Here is a 24,730-nt window from a genome sequence, read left to right on the forward strand (position 1 = left end):
ATATGGTTAGTTTTTAAACGTAATAATTTTGTTAAAATATGAATTTGTTAAAATATGAATTTGTTATAGGTGGAGAAGAAGCTTAACGGAAGAGAGAAAGGTAAACGAAAATGGAAGAGAGGAAGAGGTGCAGAGGGAAGTAAATCAGAAGTTTTAAATAAATTAAAATATTAAAATAATAAAAATAAAAAATTTTAACTTTTGAGGATATAATTGTCATTTTAGAAGGATATAATTGGCATTTTAGAAAATTGGGGAGGTGGAGGAAGACACGTGTGGGGGTGGAGGGAGTAACACCCTTAAATGAGTCAATGAGCCAACCCGTTTAACCCACCAACCCATGGTGGGTTGGGCCGGATTCAAATTTTTTTAGTTTGCTAATAAGTGAGGAGTGTCACCCCTCCACCACCACACACGGCTCCCTACACCTCCCCCACTTTCTTTAATTCCAAAAATACCATTATTTACTTTTACCCTTTATCTTTTTTAACTTTTTCTTATAACCCTAATTTTTTACTCTCTTATTCACTCATCCGCACACCACATCCCCACCCCCACACTCTTACTTTCTCTCTTCCTCTCTTATTCTCTTCTTTCTCTTTCCCCAATTTACCATTTCCGTCAAGGTTCTCTTCTCCTTTGCTTGGTTCGAGCTGATGCTTGGTTGGTGGTGGGTTCGTGCCATTGCTAGATTCATGATTGGTTCATGGTACTATGGAGTTTGATGTTTCCTTTGTTGTTGTTTTTTATCCAAGTTAGTGATTCTATATGCGTCTCTCTTCTGTGTTAAATGAAGAAGAGAAACGCCAAAGGCTTCAATGGATATGGGACATTCGTTGAGCTTTCAATGGATCTCGATATTCGTGGACGGATCTCGAGATCCATTGAGCCTGATGTCTCATATCCATTGAAGTCTTTCAACGTTTTGGGTGTTTTCCTTCGTTAAAGGTCCAACAGATCTCCCATATATGTTGAGGTATTAGCGTTTTGTTTTCTTGTTTTTTGACGTTATTAATTTAATTTTATTTAGGTTGTTAATTTTTGTACATTTATTTTAATATAATATTTCCTGTAGTATTATTTATTTATTAATGAAGTGTATGTAAAAAAAAGAATGGAAAGCTAAACGAATTCTTTTATTTATTTTTTACTTTTTAGTTTATTAATTTATTGATTTGTAAATTAATTTTTAGATACTTTTAAAGTTAAGTAATTATATTTTAATTATAATTATATTTTAAGTAAATTATGTATTTATAATTAAATTAATTTTTTTATTTAACGAATTAATTATTATTAATTTAATTAAAGTTAATTGATTTTGTTTTGAATTGTTTTATTTTTAAAGAAGAACAGAAGAAAAAGAAGAGAAATTTCATTTCCGTGGAAGGAGTAGAGTGTGGGGGTGCATTCATATATTGATGGGAACCATTAATGAAGTGTTTGGAAGTTGGAGAAAGTTAAACTTTTTAACCACCACATTAAATATTATGGAAGGGCAAAAGAGGAATGAGGAGGTGCACTGTGTGGTGGTGGAGGGAGTAACGCTCATAAGTGATTCGGGTTGGGTTGGTGACTAAGTGATCAACCTGTGGTGAGCCGGGTCCGGTCAAATCGAGTTACCCGTTTTGACAACTTTATATATTACATTTTCTCTCCAAACGATTCGGTGTCATGCTCTATGTTGTTTCATTCATCAAGGATTCTCTCCAAATGGTTACGTGCTCATGAGAGGACACAATGAAGGGTGCTGTCATAGCTTTGCTTGAGAATATACAAAAAGAAATACTAAAATTGATTTGACGAACGAATCCTAAAATTTTGAGCAGATAAGTATAGTCTTTTTTTCTTATTATTATAATACAACAAGAAGATACCTATGTGCTTCAAGTCAAACAATGAGTAGTCCAAGGACGGCAAGTTGATAATATTGTTTGTTTTCAACGTAGAGAATGTCTAAATGGAGTGTTTGTGTTAACCTAGCAATCAATATCATAACATCTTCAGCAAGAGCAAAGAATTCCGTGAGATTCTACCAAAGAAAAACTGTTGGATTCACCGCTTCAGAATTTGAGATTCCAAAAAAAACTTTAGGATTTACCATTTGAAAGTAACACATTGGCCTGCAGCTTAACTGATTCCAATATAGATATGAATACATGCTTCTTGGTGTGTCATGTCAAAATCCATCACTCATGTCCTAAGAACAAAGGTGTTCAAGATAGAGAGAGATACAACTAATAACTGTAGCTTATAGTATATATAAATACATATATATAGGAGCATTTTCTTTGATTTACTACTACTGCAATTTGGTGCTGGCTGTAAGTGAAAATGGAGCTGATCAATTTGCTGCTCTCACTGATCCTTTCAGTGTTGTTGTTATCAGTGCTGTTCTTGTTGTATCAAACTCGTTCTCCTAAAGCAATGGAAGGCATCCCTGGAAGCCTTGGTTGGCCAATTGTGGGAGAGAGCTTCTCATTCCTCTCTGACTTTTCAAGTCCCTCTGGGATCTTTAGCTTCATGATCAAGAGGCAAAAGAGGTAACAAATTAATAAGATCAAAACATGCAACTGATTTTAATTTTGCATCAGTATCAGTGTGAAAAGTCTGTACAAATCACCTACATAATATTGTCTACAAAAGTCAAAACCATATGGAAATTCATGATTGGATTTCAGTATAAAATACCTTTACAAGTGTGTTCCAATCAAATCAATAGTTACATGATAGGTGCTAAGGAGTTTCAAGGATGTTCCTTTTCATTGGTCACTTCTATTTTGTGACAGATATGGAATGGTTTTCAAGAGCTTTGTCTTGGGGAGGTTTACTATCTTCATGACAGGGAGGGAAGCAAGTAAGATATTGTTAACTGGCAAGGATGGTCTTGTGAGTTTGAATCTGTTTTACACTGGCCAGCAAGTTCTGGGCCCCACCAGCTTGCTGCAAACCACAGGGGAGGCTCACAAAAGGCTAAGAAGGCTGATCGGTGAACCTTTATCAATTGATGGACTGAAGAAATATTTCCATTTTATCAACACTCAGGCTATGCAGACATTAGATCAATGGGAAGGAAGGAAAGTCCTGGTTCTTGAAGAGGCTTCTACAGTTGAGTGGCACTAACTTTTCAAACAAAGAAAATTTCATATTTGGTTGTTATACATTCTTATTCCATACTAAGTATCTGAAATTTTGAATATTACAGTTTACTTTAAAAGTGATTGGACATATGATCATGAGTTTAGAGCCTTCCGGGGAGGAGCAAGAAAAGTTTAGATCAAATTTTAAGATTATTTCTTCCTCATTTGCATCGTTGCCATTTAAACTTCCAGGGACAGCTTTTCATCGTGGCATCAAGGTAACAAAGTAGTACAAAACTTTCCACAAGGAATAAATATGTGCTTTGATTCAATTATTAAGATAACTTAACTCTCTTTCACTCTTATGCTTGCTATGAATGTGTGCAGGCTCGAGATAGGATGTATGAGATGTTGGATTCTACAATTTTGAGGAGGAGAAGTGGCCAAGACTTTCAACAGGATTTCTTAGGATCCTTAGTTATGAAACACAGCAAAGAAGATGGAGAAGAAGATGAAAATAAACTCACAGATAAACAATTGAAGGATAATATATTAACTCTGCTGGTTGCAGGCCATGATACCACAACTGCTGCTCTTACTTGGCTCATTAAATTTCTTGCTGAGAATCCGATTGTTTTGGAAAAATTGAGAGTAAGTATTGAAGACCCTATTCAGTCTTCTCCTTTCTGTGTTCAAAGATTTTAAAATTTAACTTCCTGAATTTTTTTGCAGGAGGAACATAGACAAATTGTGGCCGGAAGAAAAATTGGAACAGATCTTACCTGGGCAGAAGCTAATAACATGCCCTACACATTCAAAGTGAGTAACAATAATTTTAGCTTTTAGGTAACTAATTGATCATCAAATTTCACATCTCACCAAGATTATTTGTGATTCATATTTCAGGTCATCAGTGAAACTCTTCGAAGAGCCACAATACTACCGTGGTTTTCAAGAAAGGCATCTCAGGATTTTGAAATTGATGGTATGGTATGCCAATACAAAATGGCCACATGTGTCTATATAAAGTGTTTTTCTTTGTGTTTATTCAAACTTTTGTTCTTTGAATCAGAATCATAGCTGATGTTAAATTATGCAGGTTATAAAATTAAGAAAGGTTGGTCCGTCAACCTAGATGTTGTTTCCATACACCATGACCCAGAAGTTTTCCCAGATCCTGAAAAGTTTGATCCCTCAAGATTCGATGTAAGTTTTTTCCTGACATGAGACATTGCTAATAATTTCTTCTTATAAGGACCCCAAATTTGATATTTTCATTGAATTGCAGGAACCCGTGAAGCCTTTCAGTTTTCTTGGATTTGGTAGTGGACCACGTATGTGTCCTGGAATGAACCTTGCCAAGCTTGAAATTTGTGTCTTCATCCATCACCTTGTCAACAGATACAAGTAAGATTTATCAGATTCTGAATGATCAAGAGAATCACATTGCACACAGAAAATGGACAATGCTGCATTTTACAAAACAACAATTATTACATTTTGTTATGTAACACAATTTTTGTATCAGGTGGAGACCTCTGGAGAATGAGAATTCTGTCCAACCAACGCTTGTAAGGATGCCAAAGAACAAATATCCTATTATGGTTGAGTCACTGTAACACGTTTGCTCTAGCAACACGAAACAGAAGAAGAGACAGCAAAGAAAAATCTTGTATTGGAACAGAATCACTTTCTCTTTGTTCTTACTACATGGAGAGAAATCATGCTTTATGACTTCTGAGGAAAGAAACTAATCCTCAAAGAATAATTTGCTTCTCGTTTTTAATATGTAAGCAGCAGATCTAGAACGGAAGTAACTACAAATAATTGGGATCATTTTCAAATTTACAAATTCAAGTTAACTTTGTTTCTCTCCATGCTAATCATCATTATAATAATTATTTTTCATGTTATGCTCGTGCTGTAGAGTTTGGCTAGACCAAAAATCAGGATTTATAATCTCAAGTATTCGTCTTGAAGAGTAAACAATCTTGCAATCTTTAGTTAACGTAAAGGCTTTAATTATCCATTCCGACAATATAATTAAATAGAAAAAGTTTTTTTAACAACTTTTTTTTTTATAATTTGTTTACAAAGCACGTGATGACTTGTGATAGGTCCGTTTCAAATAATTTTTTGAAAATAATTAAATTCAAGCAAACCAATAAAATGATGATAAGTGTCTTATTATCAAAAAGTTGTTAACATATCATGATCCTAATTAAAAATAACAACGGATTTTACATGTCCCACTTACCATATATCTATTTAAAAAATATTTATAATCTTTTTAAAATTGGGTTAAATATGTTTTTAGTCCCTAAACTATTGGTCGTTTCTGGTTTTCGTCCCTGTTTCAAAGTAAGGTACAATTTGGTCCTCATTTTTTTCGAAACGTTCGTTTTAGTCCTCGAAAACTAAACACTGTTTAAAAATTTGGTCCTCATTTAGCAATAAATGAGGACTAAAACCAAAATTCTGAGGACTAAAACGAACGTTTCGAAAAGAATGAGGACCAAATTGTACCTTACTTTGAAAGAGGGACGAAAACCAGAAACGACCAATAGTTTAGGGACTAAAAACATATTTAACCCTTTAAAATTTGTGGGTATAAAGAATATTCACATATATTAAAAGTAATTTAAATATTTTAAAAATAAAATTTAAACAAAATAACAAAAAAAATTATAAAATATAATGTAAACTAAATTAAATATAAATTTAATTTTAATTTTAATTAAATTTAATTCAATAAATTATAAAGTTTAAACCTTCGGATAGTTCTCATATTTGTAGAGGAATCTAAAGTGGGTCCTCTTGTTGAAAACAGTCTCAATTGGGTCCTAAATTTTGAAAAATCGTAACAATTAAGCATTTTCTGTTAAGTGTTGATAGACGACGTTAGCACATGTTGAGTTGTATTTTTTTTAGAAGACGTGTCATTGTGTATTAAATTTAGAACATGCCCACTCATCACTCTTGTCACAATAGCTGCCACGTCATCATTATATTCTCCAAACAGAAACCTTTCTCCTTCGTTGTGCCGCCACCCTTATGGCCACCGCCAACCACCGTAGAAACCACCACACCACGTCCACACCCCACCTAGCCCATGTGTCGTCGTCAACCATGGCAACCACTGCATCGAAAACCTGCACAAAACCCAAATGAAGCTAATCGCGCCATCCTTGGCACCGTGCCACAACCAACCGCTGCAGAGACCACCAGAAACCTACAAAGAGGCAAACCCAAAAAATGCACAACACCCAGACCCAAATCGCAGAGCTTCTTCACACATCCTCTCCCTTTCCGCCTCGACTACCCAGAAAATCAAAACCAGAGAAAACCTCAAATGCGCGAACTCAAATCGTGCAAATCAGTTCATCTCCTCGTTGCTGCCACGTTCCCCACAATCACCAGACTTGCAAATCCAATTTTCGCCATTAACGCACCTCCAAAAACTTGCAACTAGAAACACAAAAGCAACAAAACCCACTAAACCCCTAAATCGCGATGAACCCTAATCACGTAAGCAAGCCTCACACACCACCAACCACTGAATCGTACTTAGCCAACGTTCATCTTCAATTCCAAACCTACGAGGGAGAAAAAGCTTTATTCCCTCAACCCAGATTCATGGTCAAATTGCAAGTTCTCTTCCATCACCAACCTAATTCGCGATGCACATTCACTCCATTGCTGCCATCAACATCGTGCTTCTTCACCTTCATCTCACGAGTTTGTTTCCTCGCGACGACATCAGCAAGAAAACCCAGAAACAGTCACAACAATTCATCGCGCATCAAGATTATTACAAATCGTGAAACCCTTCTCCTTCTTCTTCGCGAATTCACACACCTGAAAAAGGAAACCCAGATTGCGAATGCAAAAGACCATCACTCCACCATGTTGGCTCGAACGGAGAAGCGACAGTAGGGGAAGGCGGTGAGGGAGGGGCAGGGTGTTAGGGTTTTGAAATTTCTAGAATCTTTCTAATTTTTTTTTACTTTACTAAATTTCATGTCATAATTTAATTATTTCCACGTAATAAAATGATCCATCTCAGCATATTTACTGTACACCATATCATCATATTTTAACATCGTCTGTCAACATTTAACAGAAAGGACTTAATTGTTACGATTTTACAAAATTAGGATCCAACTGAGACAATTTTCAATAAGAGGACCCACTTGAGATTTCTCTACAAATATGAGGACTATCCGAAGGTTTAAACCAAATTATTAATTAAATTTCAATTTTAATTTTTTAAATGTAATGGATATTTGTTGATGTGGATATACTTGAGACAAATATGAATAATATGATATCTATATTTATTTTGTTTATAAGTCAATACTAAATTATCAGTTATTCATTTGAATAACAAGTATCCTATTATTATCCATAACGAAATTTATTTAGAAAATAGATATTTTTTTCACCTCGTACACACTTCCTTTAACTTTAAGCTAAATAGAGTGCAAAGAGTTCACTATATATCCAATAAAGATGGCACATTTCCATTCCACAATTCAATTTCCTATATAATATTTATCTTTAATCCTTATGAAAAAGTTTCATCTTTTGGTTTATTCCGTAATTGTAAATTTTGGAAATATCTGGCCATAATTTGATGAGGAAATGATCTTTCCTCATGGTCTTAGCTTTGTTCATATCAAGGACAATAAAACTTGAAATTCACACGTAATTTGTTTACTTTTATAATATCGTGTTTTGTTATTATCTATAGAAGGTGGTATTTGACAATGACAACAATAAATTTAAATAATTCACTGTTATATTATGCAAAACATTGTTTTCATTTTTTTCATAAAAAATTAAGTAATGGTGCTTACTCTAGTTTTTAGTCTCAAATACGATAGAGTTTTAAACTGTAAAAGTTAAGGAATCATTTCAAGGGTATTTTATTAAACAAGTATCTTAATTTTTTTTTGATAAGGATTTAAGATTTTCTTGCAAGTTTTAGTTAGATAAAGTTTTATAAAACACATTTTATATTTTTTATTTGTATTTTAATTTTTTATAAATTAAAAATTAATTTGATTATTACATTAAAATTAAGAATAGTTTGTTTAGTTTTAAGACTTAAATTTTATTTAAGATTATCTAAATACCACATTAACATGCTTTAATAAGAGTTATTTTTTATACAAAACTTAAGTCCTAAATATAAGGTTTTAAATAATTATACACAAAATACTTTTATAATTTAGATATTTTATTGGGTAAACTCGTTGTTAATGTCCTAGATATTTGTATGTCTAAGAACAATTTTAGTAGTGATTGTTTAAGCTTGATCTAAATATCATATTTATTTATTTATAAAATATTGTAATTGTTTTTATTTGACTCAATAGACATACTAAAAAGCACGTCCAACAAGATTCTTTAAGCTTCTTCATTATGGAAGTCTAACTCTATTGGAGAAATGTCCACATATCATAGTTAATTTCCACATTTTGATATTATGATTATTATTTATATGCTCCCATATCATTATGTTATATTAACTACTCTCTTGTTATATACTTGAGGTAAGTTTTGTTATAAGGATAACATAAGTTCACAACCCATGTTGATCCTATAAATGCAATTAGTATTCTCTAAGGAATACTCACTCAATATCTCATACTCATAACCATAGATCCTAAGTGTCAGAGAGTTTTTTGGAGGTGGATTTCCCTCCTTTGAGCAACAAGGGATTCAATTCCGATCATCAAGAGTTTTCAAGCTATAACTAGGATCTTGCAACCTATTCGCAGATCCACAATCAAGATCTCGGTAAGATCATTTGACACCCATTGTACGACCAATAGTGAGGTTCTACAATGAACCATCGGTCCCTTAAGACTTCAATTGGAATGATCAGTCGTTTGTCATGGGGACTTATGTTCTTACCATACTCAATAGTTCCATATTACTTAGGAGTGGAAGTCTAAAAAGGTTTAAATACCCCTTCTTCCTTTCACCCTCTAAAGTGCTTTCTAAAGATAAAACCATGACAAACAAAGCCTCCCTTCTCACTGGTGAGTTCCTTCTTATCTCGTCATGTATCTCCATCTCTATGTTGTTTATTTTATGCTCTTTCTCCTTTTTCTTGATTAATTTTGTCCTTTTTTTCCCCAAATATGGTTAAGCTTCATTACGGTTCTAATGAAAGTCCTTAGTGTTGTATCTCTATCTACATGGTGTTGGTCTCTGATAATCTCTACTCGCCTCTATTTGAATGTCTATTTTTTTTTTCGTTTTTGACAATTAGGGTTAAACTTTATTATTGTTCCTCTATGTTGATGTATGCTCTTTCTCTATGTTTATGCATTTTTTCCATTTTTTCGCAATTAGGATTGAACTTCATTACTATGCTAATAAGTTTTTTTCATTTTTTTTTGCAACAAGAGTCTATTATGAGCCTATTTTGTGTGGCTGTTTCATCCTGCACCTTCAATCATTTCACCTTGTACCTTCAATTTTTTTTTAAATTCCAAATTGTCCTCCACAATTCAACAAACCCTACACCCCATTTTTTGTGCTTCATCGGATTTTGAAATCCGATGAAGGATTCCTCAAGGCTTTGTTGGATTTCGAAATCTGATGAAGAATTTCTCAAGGTTTATCGAATTTCAAAATCCGATGAAAGATTTTTCATTTTTTTCATCAAATTTTGAATTTCAATGAAGTCTTTGAAAAGTCCTTCATCGAATTTTGAAATTTGAGGAAGAAAAAATCCTTCATCGAATTTCGAAATTCGATGAAAAAATATTCTTTATCGAATTTCGAAATCCGATGAAAAAATGAAAAATCCTTTACGGATTACGAAATCCGATGAAGAAAAAAATCTTTCATCAAATTTCAAAATTTGATGAAGAAAAATGTAAGGTTATTTTCGGAAATTGGAGGTACAGGATGAAATAATTGGATGTGCAGGGTGAAACAACCAATTTGTGTTGCTGAGATTTTGGATAAGTTGTTGATAATCAACTGTTGGTCCATTTGGATGAAATAGGTAAAATTTTCAACTCAAATATTTTTTAATTCCAAATTCCAAATTTGAATTTTGAATCCTCAATGGATGTTTATGGTGCATATATTCCTTGTTTACTCAATCTATATCTTTAGTTATCTATATCTCTGTATATACATATACATGTGTGTACTACCATCATCCATTCTAACTTAGTTGCCAAAACAAAAATTCATTCCTTTTTCTATCATTGATACTCCTGGGTTGGAAACAGACTATTTAGTTGGTAAGTTTAAGTATTATGCTTTAACATTTTATTTATTTTATTTGGTACGTTAAGTAATGTTAACTTTAACATTTTATTGAGTCATTGTTTGATGTTTTATGCATAATGAGAATACTGAATGGAGTTGGGACTCAGATCTGAAAAAAGATGGTAAGAAGACTAACATGAATGTCATCTCAATAGAAATTGATGGCTAACATGAATTTTTTTTTTAGATTTTAAGTTATTATCTATTATTCAAATTTTTTAAATAATGTTATTTTTGTACAATAGTTTTTGAATGGAATGCACTTGGTAACTATGTTGATAAGCTAAAGCATTTTTTGCATATGGTGAGGATCAACATGTTATTGCTATATACTTTGCAAAGTCAAGGTCTTTCAAGGTATATGACTCAGCCAAGTAACTTTCCAATATCTTATTACAATTGTATTATTTATATATATATATATATATATATATATATATATATATATATATATAAATATTTTTTATTTTATACTTAATTAATGTTTATCTTCAAAATTGTATGAACTGTACCAAGATAAGGAAGCTTTTGATTTTTTTCAACCACACAAAAGTAAGATGCAGAAAGTATTCCAGATTACACCATATGTTCCCAAAACTCTTTGCTTACCATCAGTGGACTAACAGTGGACACAAGCTCCCAAATCTTTGATGAGAAAGAGCTTATGAGCCTTTTAAGTGGGTTGGATTTGTGTGATGGAACATTCATTGTTTCAAATGGTCATTAAGGAATCACATTGCTATGTTTCTACCAAACAAGCATTGAAGAAACTAGCCTCAACAAAGAAGGGCCAAGAGCACCTTCGTATGATGCTCATGCTTGTGATATTGGCGAGGCTAGAGATATGTTTTCCATGTTTGAGCAAAGATGGAAAAAGCAGTGTGATCCTTCTTTTCTAATCCCTTTTAACACCTTGGAAAATCTTAGGGGTCCAGGATAAGCTCAAACACTTCTATGGGAAGGAATTTGAAAGTTCAAATATACAGGTCAATTATCCGTATTTCAGTTTGGTAAGTTGTCTACAAAGTCCACTGCGGGAAGGAGCATATCCATGAAGCTTATAAAGCAATGAGCCGTGCTGAAACGCTTATGCACATTGAAAGCCAATATTTCATTGGGGAATGCCATTGGTGAAAGAAAGTTAGACACTGACTACACTAATCTAATTCCCATTGAAACTGCACTGAAGGTGGTAAGTAAGATTAAGGCAAAGGAGAGATTTGTAGCGTACATTGTCATACCAATGTGGTCAGAAGGAGAACCTAAAAGTGAACCTGTTCAAGATATATTGTATTGGATTAGAAAAACAATGGCATTCATGTATTGGTTGATTGGAGAAACAATACAGGAAAGTGAACAACCAGGACACCTTAGACACAACTTGAATTTCTTCTGTCTTGCACACAGGGAGCAGAAGGGATTAGAGGAGGATCTTCCAATTGATTCACCTTAACCTGAAACTCAATACTAGAATGCTCAAAAGAATAGTAGATTCTTGGTTTGTGTTCACTCCAAGTCCATCATAGGTAATATAGAACTAATCTCCATGACTTTCAACTACGTTGTGTTTGTTAGGAACCTAGAAATAAACTACAAGAAAATCATGTTGCAGATTGTATCGAATGTTGATTATCAACAAAGGAGAATTATCTTCCAAAGTTCTCCTTTTTACAAAGAAATGCTCAATTTAATAATGTTATTTTATTCTCTTTCAATCATCCTATTTTCATATATAGACTAACTCCCACCTCCATCTATGTAACTATCTGCCAAATCTTATTGAACAGAAAAATATATGTGAAAAAAATGTATATTGATTGAAAGAAAAATGTGAGATAAGAGTCTATCACAAAATTACACAAAAGCCCTTATATGAAGGGCTAGAAAAAAAAACAGAAAACATAACAAACTTAAAAAAGACCGAGACTAGTATCAGCCCAAAACAACACTAGTGTAGAAAGGGCTTTTAACATCAGTTATTTTGGCCTTTTAACGTCAGTTTCAGAACCGACGTCTTTCTGGGTGACGTTAATCAAACATCAGACTCAAAACGTCAGACGTCTTTATAAACGTCTGTTAGTGCATTACCTGACGTCTAAAGGCTGTATAGACGTCGGACATTTGCATTAACCGACGTCTAAAGGTTGTATAGACGTCAGACATTGCATTAACCGACGTCTACTACAACTCGTGTCTTTGGGTAGCATAGTGGCACCTTCTTTTTTTGTTAGTTTCGTCATAGAAAAGGTTGCGTCTTTTGCATCTCTTATGACATTTCAACCCAAAATCGAATCTGGGTCCTTGCCTAGTTCCATTAAAACTGCCAATGAAAACGAACGGTGATAATAGAACTAGGCAAGGACCGAAGTTCGGATTTGAGTTGAAATGCTATAAGACATGCAAAAGACGCAAACTTTTCTTGCGACGAAACTAGCTAAGGGAGAATGCGGTACTACGCTACCCAAAGACACGAGAAAAACTACACCAAAACACAACAAAAACTTATTTTAATCGGTTCAAATGAAAGATAATCAACCAAAGACTAATATAATCGGACTAAAAATAAGTTTAAACAGTTCAAAAGAGATAAAACACACCTGAAAATGCAATGTCGCGAAGAGAAAAGGCAAGGAGGAAGACGATGAAGTGTGCGTGACCGCGGGTTCGCGATTTCTGATTTAATAGGAATCAAGATGTCGGGGCCCTCAGTGCCCGACGTCTATTCTCAAGTAGACGTCGGGGCCCTCACTAATATGACGCCTTTCTGATTTAAAAAATAATATTCGCGGGGGCATATAGACGTCGGGTAGGAGGGTACCCGACGTCTAGGTTAACTTTTCACCTACCCTGTCATCCATATAGACGTTTGTTATAGGGGGGTCGACGTCTATAATATTATAGACGTTGGACATGGTGGGATCAGATGTCTATATAGTGGAAAAAATGACTTTTCACCTACCTTGTCAGCCATATAGACGTCTATAATGTTATAGACGTCGGACATGGCGGGATCAAACGTCTATACAGTGGGAAAAAATGACTTTTCACCTACTCTGTCAGTCATATAGACGTTTGTTACAAGGGGACCAACGTCTATAATATTATAGACTTATAGACGTCGGACATGGCAGGATCAGACGTCTATACAGTGGAAAAAAATGACTTTTCACCTACCCTGTCAACCATATAGACGTTCGTTACAGGGGGACTGACGTCTATAATATTATAGATGTCGGCCTCCCTCCTAACCGACGTCTATATGCCCACTTATTTATGAAAATGGCACCGGTTAATAATTTACGTTGGTTATTTTGTAGTCCGTCTACAGGGTGACGTAAAAGTTCAATTATGCACTAGTGAAAAAGCTCAATAAACCCCTCAACATGGGAGAAAAATGTTATCAGTTCACATATTGGAAATGATAGAGAGAAAAGGTTGTCCTGGTAATCATTTTGTTAAAACATCATCCAATTGATGATGTCTTCTGATTTGTGATGTGTGAGATTCTTTGTTCATAAAAAAATATGATAAATACTTCACGAAAGAGGAAATAACACAGGGGTTAATTGGATAAATAAGTTCATATAGTAAAAGGTAGAAAGTTTAATAATACATATAGTCTCTATTTTTTTATAAACTTTTCTTGGATAGGTCACTCATTTTTTTGTCTTTTCTATCTTTGAAATCTTGAAGCAATTAGGTTGTTACCGTTAATTTAATATTAACACGGTTAAAGATGAGGTTACTTATATTTTTATATTTTTTAATTATTTTTTTTATTTTAAACTTTTTGTGAAAAAATAAAAAAATTTGACACATGTCAAACTAACATTGTGCGATGTAGCAATAACAATGTGACATGACACCGATAATGTCATGTGTCGTTGTCAGGTCACATATCATTGCATTAGTCTCAATTTGATTCCTGTATTTTTATTTTCTCTCAATTGAATTCTTGTATTTTTTATTTTATCTCATATTAGTTCTAATTTTTTTAAAAAATATAAACAATTTTTTTTCTCTCCAAATTTGTATATAATTTTTAGAAATATTCTTATTAAAATTGATATTTTTATTAAATATTTTCAACAAAATTAAGTTTATTTATATTTATATTTAGTTAATTATATAAATGTTAATATATGAACAGTGACAATGAGAATTTTTCAAACGATGTCACTTAGTGAACAAATTTTTGATAAGAAATTTCATCTTTTTTTAAATAAAAAATTGAAGAAACCTTTCGTGGAAACAATAAATAAAATTAGTTTCTTTTTCCATGATATTTCACATTAATTAGAATTTTCATGTTTTCTAAATTTTTATTTTAAGAAAATGAAATTTCATGTTATAATTTGTTCGTTCATGTGAAAATGAAATTTCATCATTAATGAAATTTCACCTTTTATTTAAATAAAAATTTGGATTCTTTTTATGAAAACAGTAATTAAAATAGTTTCTTTTTCCATGATCTTCCACGCTAATTAGAATTTTCACCAAATTTTCTCTATTTTTTTATTTTAAGAAAATTAAATTTCATATCATTAATATTTTCACTATTTTATTAACTCTTATAAGTATTTTTAAACAAACATAATTAACATTTATGTAATTAACTAAATATAAATATAAATATAAATAAACTAAATCTTGTTAAAAATATTTAATAAAAATATCAATTTTAATAAAATTATTTGGAAAGATTTATATACAAAATTTTTTTCTTGAATTTGAAGAGAGACAAAAATGTTTAATCTAAAAAAAAATTAGGATTAAATTGAGAAAAAAGTAAAAATATAGGAAAAATGAGACTAATGTAATGATATGTTGACTAACAATGACATGCAATGCTACTTCACACTATCATTGTTACTTGATAAAATGTCAACTTGACACATGACAATATTTTCTAAATAAGAAAATAAAAAAAGTTAAAAAATATTTAAAATTTAACAAAAAAACGACGAACAAACCCGTGATACTTTTTTTATTTTAAACTTTTTTTGAAAAAATAAAAATTTTTGTCACATGTCAAACTAACATTGTGCGATGTAGCAATAACAATGTGACATGACACCGATAATGTCATGTGTCGTTGTCAGGTCACATATCATTGCATTAGTCTCAATTTGATTCATGTATTTTTATTTTCTCTCAATTGAATTCTTGTATTTTTATTTTATCTCATAATAGTTCTAATTTTTTTTAAAAATATAAACAATTTTTTTCTTTCCAAATTTGTACATAATTTTTAGAAATATTTTTATTAAAATTGATATTTTTATTAAATGTTTTCAACAAAATTAAGTTTATTTATATTTATATTTAGTTAATTATATAAATGTTAATATGTTCTTTGTCAGACCTTGGAAATTTAACCCAAAACCCCACATGTTAAATCTCATTTATTACACCCTAAACCCTGCTCAGGTGCATTAAAAACGCACTCCCAAATCTGCACACTGACGCCAGGTGTCAAGAATGGAAGGTTCGAAAATCAGTAGTGGAAGACAGGTGTCTGTATGAGAGGGTGCGTTCGTGTTACCTTGGGAAGAAAAAATGATTTCTGAAACCTCCTTTCCACTCTCTACATGCACCCTTCTTCCTCCTGAAGACTGATTTTCATTTTCTCCTCCTTCTCTCTAGAAAGTTTTCCTCTTCTCTCTACTGTAACTCACTACTTTCTTCTCCGATCACCATTCAGAAACCGTAGAAGAGTTCCCTGCGTCGTGAGCTCCATTCTGAACCGAACAGCTTCAGAATCTAAAACTGGTAAGTCGCTCATCCCTAGCTGTTGTTCGTATGAACATGCAAACCAAGCCTGGTTGCATGTACTCACTTTGTCTGAATCAATCTTGGTTCTGTCACTTGTTTTAGTTTGAAAGAGTTGAGTGATCTTGAGGGTAGAAGTTGTAGTTGGGCGAATCAAGAACAATACGTTAGGACGTTTTCACTCACGAATCCAGGTAAGGGAAGCTTATTTAATTTAATTGATATTCGTATGTTGTTTTCTGTATGAGCGTTCGTTATTGACTGAATGTATGTGGTACATGCTGGTTGTTATGTATGATGATGGTTGATATGTATGAATGTGAATATGGATAATTATTGTGGAGCATGAATTGTTAATATGAATCCTATAAAGTATGTGAATTGATAATTGATATGAAATTATAAGATATGAACTATATGATAAATGTTGAGTTAGAAACGGATGAAAAATTGAAGATGAAATTCTCTCTAAGAAAATGTACGTACGTCATCGAACGGTCCTTTACTGTTCGGTTTCTCTAGTAAACTGTTAAAATTGGAATTCTTTCATTTGGAAAGAATTCTATTTCAGGACGAACGCCCTCTTGTATTAGTACTACGTTTAAGCGTTCGGCCGAACGTAGATGCCCCGAGTGTTATGTGAGGAATTGAGAAGCTTATAACTATACCTTTGGACACTTAGTCATTTCTAAATTTTATCTTCACCATCTCGTATTACCTTTATTTCTAATCCTATTATGAGTACACATCTGCGATGGGTCTCGACCCAAAGCGTTTGTTATGAGTGGCGCTCGGTCTTGTAGTGAACGCTCGTTCTAGTATTAAATTACAAAACGGGTGGAAATAGCGTTCGTCCAAATTTCAGTAACTCCGTGTGCCGCGTTCGGTCATTGACTAGCAGTCGGTTTCTATAATTGAATTGTTCTCGGTATGATCATTTAATCGTCTTGAGGTGTCTCTATCTATTTGAATTCGGCCTAGAGCCTTTGTACCTAAATTATTATTGAGTATTGATCGGATCTTCTTAGAGTCAGTTCATTCAACTGATTCAAGTGGTAAATGACGTTCGTTAAATATTAAATGTCGGTTTTATTCTTTTCTGAAACGAGGATCTCTCGGTCTCGTTTTTAACGTTCGTCCTCATTATGAAGAGGGCTGAACGCTCGTTATTTTATGAAATTGAAATGGAAGACGAAAATGAGATTAAAGTGAAGAATTATAAGGAATGAACAGTATATGAGATGAAATAATGCTTGTGGATTTTGAACGAGCGTTCCAGGGAGGAACGACTCATGTATGGATGAATATGGAATTTTGTAAAGTATGATTGTGGGCATGCTAATGCTGGCAGTTCATCCTGATGTTCCGTGAGTACTCGTCCTCACGTAGAGGAGGGTAGGTCATGTGTGGGAACGGCAGGAGGTCCTAGTCCTTAGGGGTACTTTGGATAGGGCTAACCTCGGGTGGCAGCTGTTGAGTGTATCCCAGTTACTACATCACCCGGGTGCAAGAACGCCTGTAGCTACACAGGTTCATACAGTCCGGACGGTCCGTCTAGAGATATTTTTGTATGGTTATACATGTGAACTATAGTCTTGTGTTGTTTGGAATGTTACTTTAAATGTTGATGTATGAATTAAATTACATAAGCTTACCCAGCGTATTCCTTGTGTTGTCTTGTTTTGTACGTTCGTCCTGTCGTTGCAATGATCATCCGTGTGGATGTGAGCAGAAGGAGATGCCTTGTTGGAAGATATAATTGAAGAGGAGAATCTGGTAGATGTGGAAGTCAAGGCCGAGCCTTAGAACGTCCGATTATTTATAGATGATAGCTAGTAAATTTTGATTTTGAACGTTCGGTTATTTGGTTTTGTAAAACCGTTCGTTCCGAACTCTTGTCACTTCTGTGTTAATGTATTTAACTTTGTAATTAATGTCGTTCGGCTTTTGAACGTTGATTTTTTAGTGTAAGACTGCACTGTTTGATTTTTGCAATGTAATTAATTCTAATTTATGGTTATTACTGTATTTTGGGATGTTACATTCTTTAAAAAAAACAGTGACAATGAGAATTTTTCAAATGATGTCACTTAGTGAACAAATTTTTGATAAGAAATTTCATGTTTTTTTAAATAAAAAATTGAAGAAACCTTTCGTGGAAACAATAAATAAAATTAGTTTCTTTTTCCATGATATTTCACATTAATTAGAATTTTCACGAAATGTTTTCTAAATTTTTATTTTAAGAAAATGAAATTTCACGTTATAATTTGTTAGTTCATGTGAAAATGAAATTTCATCATTAATGAAATTTCACCTTTTATTTAAATAAAAATTTGGATTCTTTTTATGAAAATAGTAATTAAAATAGTTTCTTTTTCCATGATCTTCCACGTTAATTAGAATTTTCACCAAATTTTCTCTAATTTTTTATTTTAAGAAAATTAAATTTCATATCATTAATATTTTCACTATTTTATTAACTCTTATAAGTATTTTTAAACAAACATAATTAACATTTATGTAATTAACTAAATATAAATATAAATAAACTAAATCTTGTTAAAAATATTTAATAAAAATATCAATTTTAATAAAATTATTTGGAAAGATTTATATACAAAATTTTTTTCTTGAATTTGAAGAGAGACAAAAATGTTTAACCTAAAAAAAATTAGGATTAAATTGAGAAAAAAAGTAAAAATATAGAAACGAAAATAAGACTAATGTAATGATACGTGGACTAACAATGACATGCAATGCTACTTCACACTATCATTGTTACTTGATAAAATGTCAACTTGACACATGACAATATTTTCTAAATAAGAAAATAAAGAAAATAAAAAAAGTCAAAAAATATTTAAAATTTAAAAAAAAAACGACGAACAAACACGTGATACTTCAAGATCTAATTACTTTAATTTTTTAAAAATAAGAATCTAATTAAGACAAAATAATAATTGAATAATATATTTGAGAAAAGTCACCATAGGAAGTATCTATATTATTAAATCAAAGTAAAAAGAAAAGAAAAAGAATGAAGAGACCTTAGAGCCTAAGAATTTAAACAATAAAGAATTTATTTTATAATGTATAAATATTATTATATATAATAAAAAAATCATGCGTTGTGCATGTATATTCACTTTTTATAATAAAAAATAATAAAATTATAATTATAAAAACAAATATATTTTTTTAAATAAATTTTATTTGATTAATTCCAAAAAATGGTTAAATTTAAAACACTATTTGAAGAATAAAATTGAAATAGAATGTGAATATAAAAAAAATAAAACTTCTTGATATATATATAGTATGTATGTATGCTTTTCGCTTGACGATATGATAAAACTTTTCATGAGAAAATTAGGTATAAGTTTAAAGAAAAATCCATTATTATTATGTGAAAGGAAATTTCAAGACGCACAGTCAAACTCCGCGTTAACCACACTAATCAACCATAAAAAAAGTAAAGATAGAGGAACAAAATTCTTCACCTTTATGACCACAAAATTTTTTGTTAGGTTGAGCTCCAACACAAATTCATCCACTAAATTACTAACCCCACTATCGTGGCTAATTTACTTCAAACTTCTTTTTAATGTTATACTAATTTAATTAAATTAATCCACTCCATATGTAACTTCACTCAATGAGTTTCAAGTCAAGTTCTATAGAAGCACTCGATAGAGTCTCCATGTAGTGGGTAGTTGAAGTCTTGAAGGTGGAAGCACTGTAAGATATTACTTTTGTCACCAGTTGCATATATAGTGTTTGTGAATTGACTATAAATATGCTTCTTTATTTCCTTACCCATTCATCAGTATTGTCTCTTACACCAAACACTTTTCACGCAGTTTGAATGGACTCAAGGATAAGATGTTTCCTTCTCTTTTTACTTTTTCATTTTTCATCCTCTCATTCCTTATGCCATCCTTATGACACCTTTCTCTTGCATCACTTCAAGAATTCTTTTACTATTATTAATTCTACTTTTTATCATGATAATCATTGTTATCATCCAAAGACAGAACATGGAAAAATGGGACAGATGGTTGCTCTTGGGTTGGAGTCACCTATGGTATCTTTTGTTTACTAAATCTTCAACACCTCGATCTTTCATTTAATCTGTACCTTCAAACACACCTTCCAAAAGTTGGTTGTAGCACTACTTCTCTTAATATCTTAGATCTTTCAAATTCTGACTTCCAAGGGTCAATCCCTCCCTCCTTCTCTAACCTCTCACATCTTACTTCCTTAGATCTTTCATATAACTCTCCTGTGGATTCAATCCCATCCTCACTCCTAACCCTTCCATCTCTCTCTTTTCTCAATCTCTATCATAACTATCTCAGTGGTCAAATCCCAAATGTCTTTCCTCAGTCAAACAAATTTAAAGAATTGCATTTCAGTGATAACAATTTAGGAGGTGAGCTGCCATCAACACTTTCAAATCTTCAACATCTCACTCTCTTGGATCTTTCGAGAAATAAATTCAGTGATCAAATCCCATATATTTTCTTTTAATAAATTACAAGGTCCTTTGCCTAATAATATAACAGGATTATCATTTGATAACAACTAGCTAATGTTGGGAACAAAGGAGAGAAGAAATAAATAAACAATGCATTTGTAAACCTTACATAACCTTTCTTATATAGCAAAGTGAAGAACATTATCTCACAATACTAAGCAATGTGGGACTAAAAATATAGTACAAAAACTTAATCAAACTACACAAAAAACTAACAATTCTCTCCCTTGGAGTTTGATTACCACATAGTGTAATTGCCTTCATCATCAGTTATTCTTGAAGGGCAATTGAGGTACTGCAAAGCCTCAATTTTTTCTGTTGTGACAACCTTTGTCAACATATCCGCTGGGTTCTTATTTCCTAGTATCTTCCTCAACGTTAGTACTTCAAAAAAACTAACAGCTGAATGGGACAATTCGTTCATGGTGTTTATCTTTGCCATCTTTGACGTACTTGTCTCCATCTGAAAACAAATTCACAGAGCTTATCAGTGTAAACATATCATATTCCTTGAACTATCTAGATTTCTCCTACAACAAGCTACAAGGTATTCCAGTAACAATTTCAACCCTGTAAATCTTACTTACTTAGATCTATCATCAAACAACAAGTGGATATGTTCACTTTCCACTTTTCTCTTATCTTCAAAATTTGAATTATCTTTCCCTTTCCATGAATGATCAATTATCCCTAAATTTTGAATCCAATGTCAACTATAATTTTTCCTCATTAACAACTTTAGACTTATCTTCTACGGGTTTAACTGAATTTCCAAAGTTATGAGGAAAAGTACCAATGTTAGAATTTCTCTGTCTATCCAATAACAAAATTAAAGGAAGAGTTCCCAATTGGTTTATCTCGTTATATTCATTAGACCTCTCCCACAACCAATTGGAGCAATCACTGGACCAATTTTCATGGAACCAACAACTTGATTATCTTGATTTTAGTTTTAACAAAATCACTGGTGGCATCTCTTCCTCAATTTGTAATGCAAGTCCAATTGAGTATCTCAACTTGTCACGCAACAAGTTGACGGGCATCATTCCACAATGCCTTGCTAACTCATCATACCTTTTTGTTTTGGATCTACAACACAGCAAACTTCATGGCACTTTGCCAAGTAGCTTTTCAAAAATTTGTGGGTTCCGAACTCTGAATCTCAATGACAACCAATTAAAAGGTTCTTTGCCAGAATCTATGTCCACTTGCTTTACTCTGGAGGATTTAGATCTTGCCAACAATCAATTAGAAGGTACCTTTCCTCATTCTCTTCAAGGTCTATCAAATTTAAGAGTATTGGTTTTGCGAGCCAATAAGTTTCATGGCCCGATTGAAAATTTAAAGACCACATATGAATTTGCCAATTTAGTTATACTTGATATCTCTTCCAACAACTTCAGCGGCCCAATACCAAAGGTGTACATAAGAAAGTTTGAAGCCATTAAGAATGTTGTTCAAGATGAAAATGAGGAATACATCAGAGGTTTTACAAGTTATGATTCTGTGACTATAACAACAAAATCAATCGTTGTTACAATGGAGAAAATTCGGACAGACTTTGTAACCATTGATTTATCAAAAAACAGATTTGAAGGAGAGGTTCCAAACGTGATCGGAGAACTTCATGCTCTTAGAGCGCTCAACCTTTCTCGTAACATACTTAGTGGTCCTATTCCCCAATTCCTGGGAAATTTGACAAACTTAGAATCGCTAGATCTGTCCTCAAATATGCTTACTGGTATGATTCCTACAGAACTAACCAATTTGAACTTTCTGAAAGTTCTGAATCTTTCCAATATTCATATTGTGGGAGCAATACCTCAAGGAAAACAATTCAATACATTTTCCAACGATTCCTACAAGGGAAACTCTGGGTTATGTGGGTTTCCATTGACAAAAAAATGCAGCAAGGACATTGAACAACATTCTCCACCTTCAGTGCCCTTTAAGAGAGAGCATGGATATGGATTTGGATGGAAACCGGTTGCTATAGGATATGGATGTGGAATGATATTTGGAATCGGAATGGGATGTTGTGTGTTATTAATAGGAAAGCCTCAATGGCTTGGGAGAATGGTTGCATGAATTGGGGTTGTCTTGTTGTACACCTTATTCAAATTCAATTGTGCCTTCATTGAAAACGAAAGAAGTTAAGCAAGAATTTTATCACTTTGCACTGCATGGGAGATTTGATTCAAAGTTTATTTCCAATATATATTTAATTCCAAGTTTAGTTGTAATATGAGTGTCTTGTATCTAATTATTTCATTTTATTTAGAATATATTGTTGTATTGGTTGTATATTAATAGTTGTTGTACTTCTAAAAAGAATTATATATTGACTTAAAAAATAGAAAAATTCTAATTATGTATTTTAAAAAATGTTATATTGTTCATTCCCACAATTCTATTAAATGTATTTGGTTCTCTTATGTTTTTTTACTCATTATTCAATGAAGATTTTACTCGTATAACGTTGAAGAACTTACAAGGACTGTGTTCAAATTATGCAATATGTCATCAACCACAGACTAGTTCAGAGCATTGAATATTAGTACAAATATAAATTTTAAAAAAATTATAAATTAAATTTTAACTAATTTGTAAAGTTCTTAATTTCTTTTCGTTTAAAAAGAACATGAGTTGCATATGAAAAAGAGGATTCAACAGAGTCTCAAACTCTTTTTTCATAACATAAAACTGAAATAACTTAAACAAATCAAAGAGAATCTTAAAATGATTTATCCCAAACCTTCTATTAGATTAAGTTTTTCTTAAGCATATAAGAAATTTCACTATTAAATAAAATTTGGATTACAACAAGTAAATGATTTCCAGATTACATGATTATATAAATCTTTATAGATTACACGACTTTGAATCTCTAGTACAAATTTTCAATCTCGTCCAAAAATTAAGAAATCTTGAAATAAAAAAAATGCACTCCCAAGAGAGAATATGTTAAGCTCACGAGTGGTAAATTTACGAAGTTAAAAATAATACAAAAGGTTTCACACTCCTAAAGTTTGTACTAAGATTACTATTGGACTTTGAATGCACACAATTTATCTCTTTCTTTAATATATTTTATCTTTTTTTTTCTAACATTAAAAAAACATTATTTATCGACAGACAAAATCCATCAGAAACAACCAATTTTCCTCATAATATACTGTTTCTAATCGATTATCGATGGTCGGTAACTATTATCGACGAATATCGGTCTTTGGTAATTATCGACTGACACATCTTTCAATAATTATTCGTCGGTAATTACCGACAAACACATCTGTCGGTAATTACTGAAAGACATATACATTGATAATTACCAAAGGATATATCTGTTGGTGATTATTAAAGAATATGTCTTTCGGTCGGTAAAGTCATAACAAATTCTAATATAATATGTATTGGTTAATTATCCCAGATTCGCACAACCAAACCTCCACAAAACAATATCCAAACCACAATGACATAATCAGAGCTATGATAAACAATATGCAACCCACAATGATCCAATAAACAATATCCAACTACATGTTAGCATAAAGATAAAGTATAGAAGTTATGATGATGCCCAAATCAAGTGTCAAGTGCTCAAGTTGCAAGAAGACTCTTGAAAAGACATGTTTTTGTGTTAAAGTTTTGTTAATAAGTAGATTTAGGTATGAGGTGTTATTTGTTCTTGATTCCATGTATTGTATGCTTTAAAATTCGTTTTGGAGTCAGAAAAACTCTACAATAATCGATTAGCCCTCAAGTGTCAAGTGCTCAAGTTCAAATTATTACCACCAATCAAAGCACATTCTCAATTAGTAGAAAAAACTTGCTTAACATATGAAAGTTGTCGGAACAATCGGTACCGTTATAGAATCGCGCAACGAAATAAATTAATAAAGCGGAAAGCGTGTTCGGTCAAACTCGTAATAAGATGGTCCGTTTTAGAAATTCAATTTTCTTAGAGAAAATTTATCAAACAGTTGATGTGCATAAAACAGTAAAGAGTGTAGGGTGTAGAAAACTTGACACACTGGAT

At 32.3% G+C, this 24,730-nt stretch overlaps 1 protein-coding gene and 1 pseudogene across 1 annotated transcript; both read left to right on the top strand.

Moving 5' to 3' along the window:
- The first annotated feature begins 2,158 nt into the window (after window positions 1-2,158).
- Window positions 2,159-4,899, top strand: LOC124848182 (abscisic acid 8'-hydroxylase 3-like). Its single transcript, XM_047325830.2, has 9 exons — window positions 2,159-2,543; window positions 2,790-3,108; window positions 3,206-3,358; window positions 3,468-3,731; window positions 3,813-3,899; window positions 3,987-4,065; window positions 4,180-4,286; window positions 4,369-4,487; window positions 4,609-4,899. The coding sequence occupies exons 1-9, from the start codon at window positions 2,335-2,337 to the stop codon at window positions 4,697-4,699; spliced, it is 1,428 nt and encodes a 475-aa protein (XP_047181786.1). The 5' UTR covers window positions 2,159-2,334; the 3' UTR covers window positions 4,700-4,899.
- Window positions 4,900-20,019: 15,120 nt separating this feature from the next.
- On the top strand, window positions 20,020-22,790 carry LOC124848310 (receptor-like protein 18; annotated as a pseudogene).
- Window positions 22,791-24,730: the final 1,940 nt, after the last annotated feature.

This window comes from Vigna umbellata, chromosome 4 (genome assembly GCF_029865625.1).
Source record: "Vigna umbellata cultivar VRB3 chromosome 4, Vumbellata_1.0, whole genome shotgun sequence".
NCBI classification, from domain to species: domain Eukaryota; kingdom Viridiplantae; phylum Streptophyta; class Magnoliopsida; order Fabales; family Fabaceae; genus Vigna; species Vigna umbellata.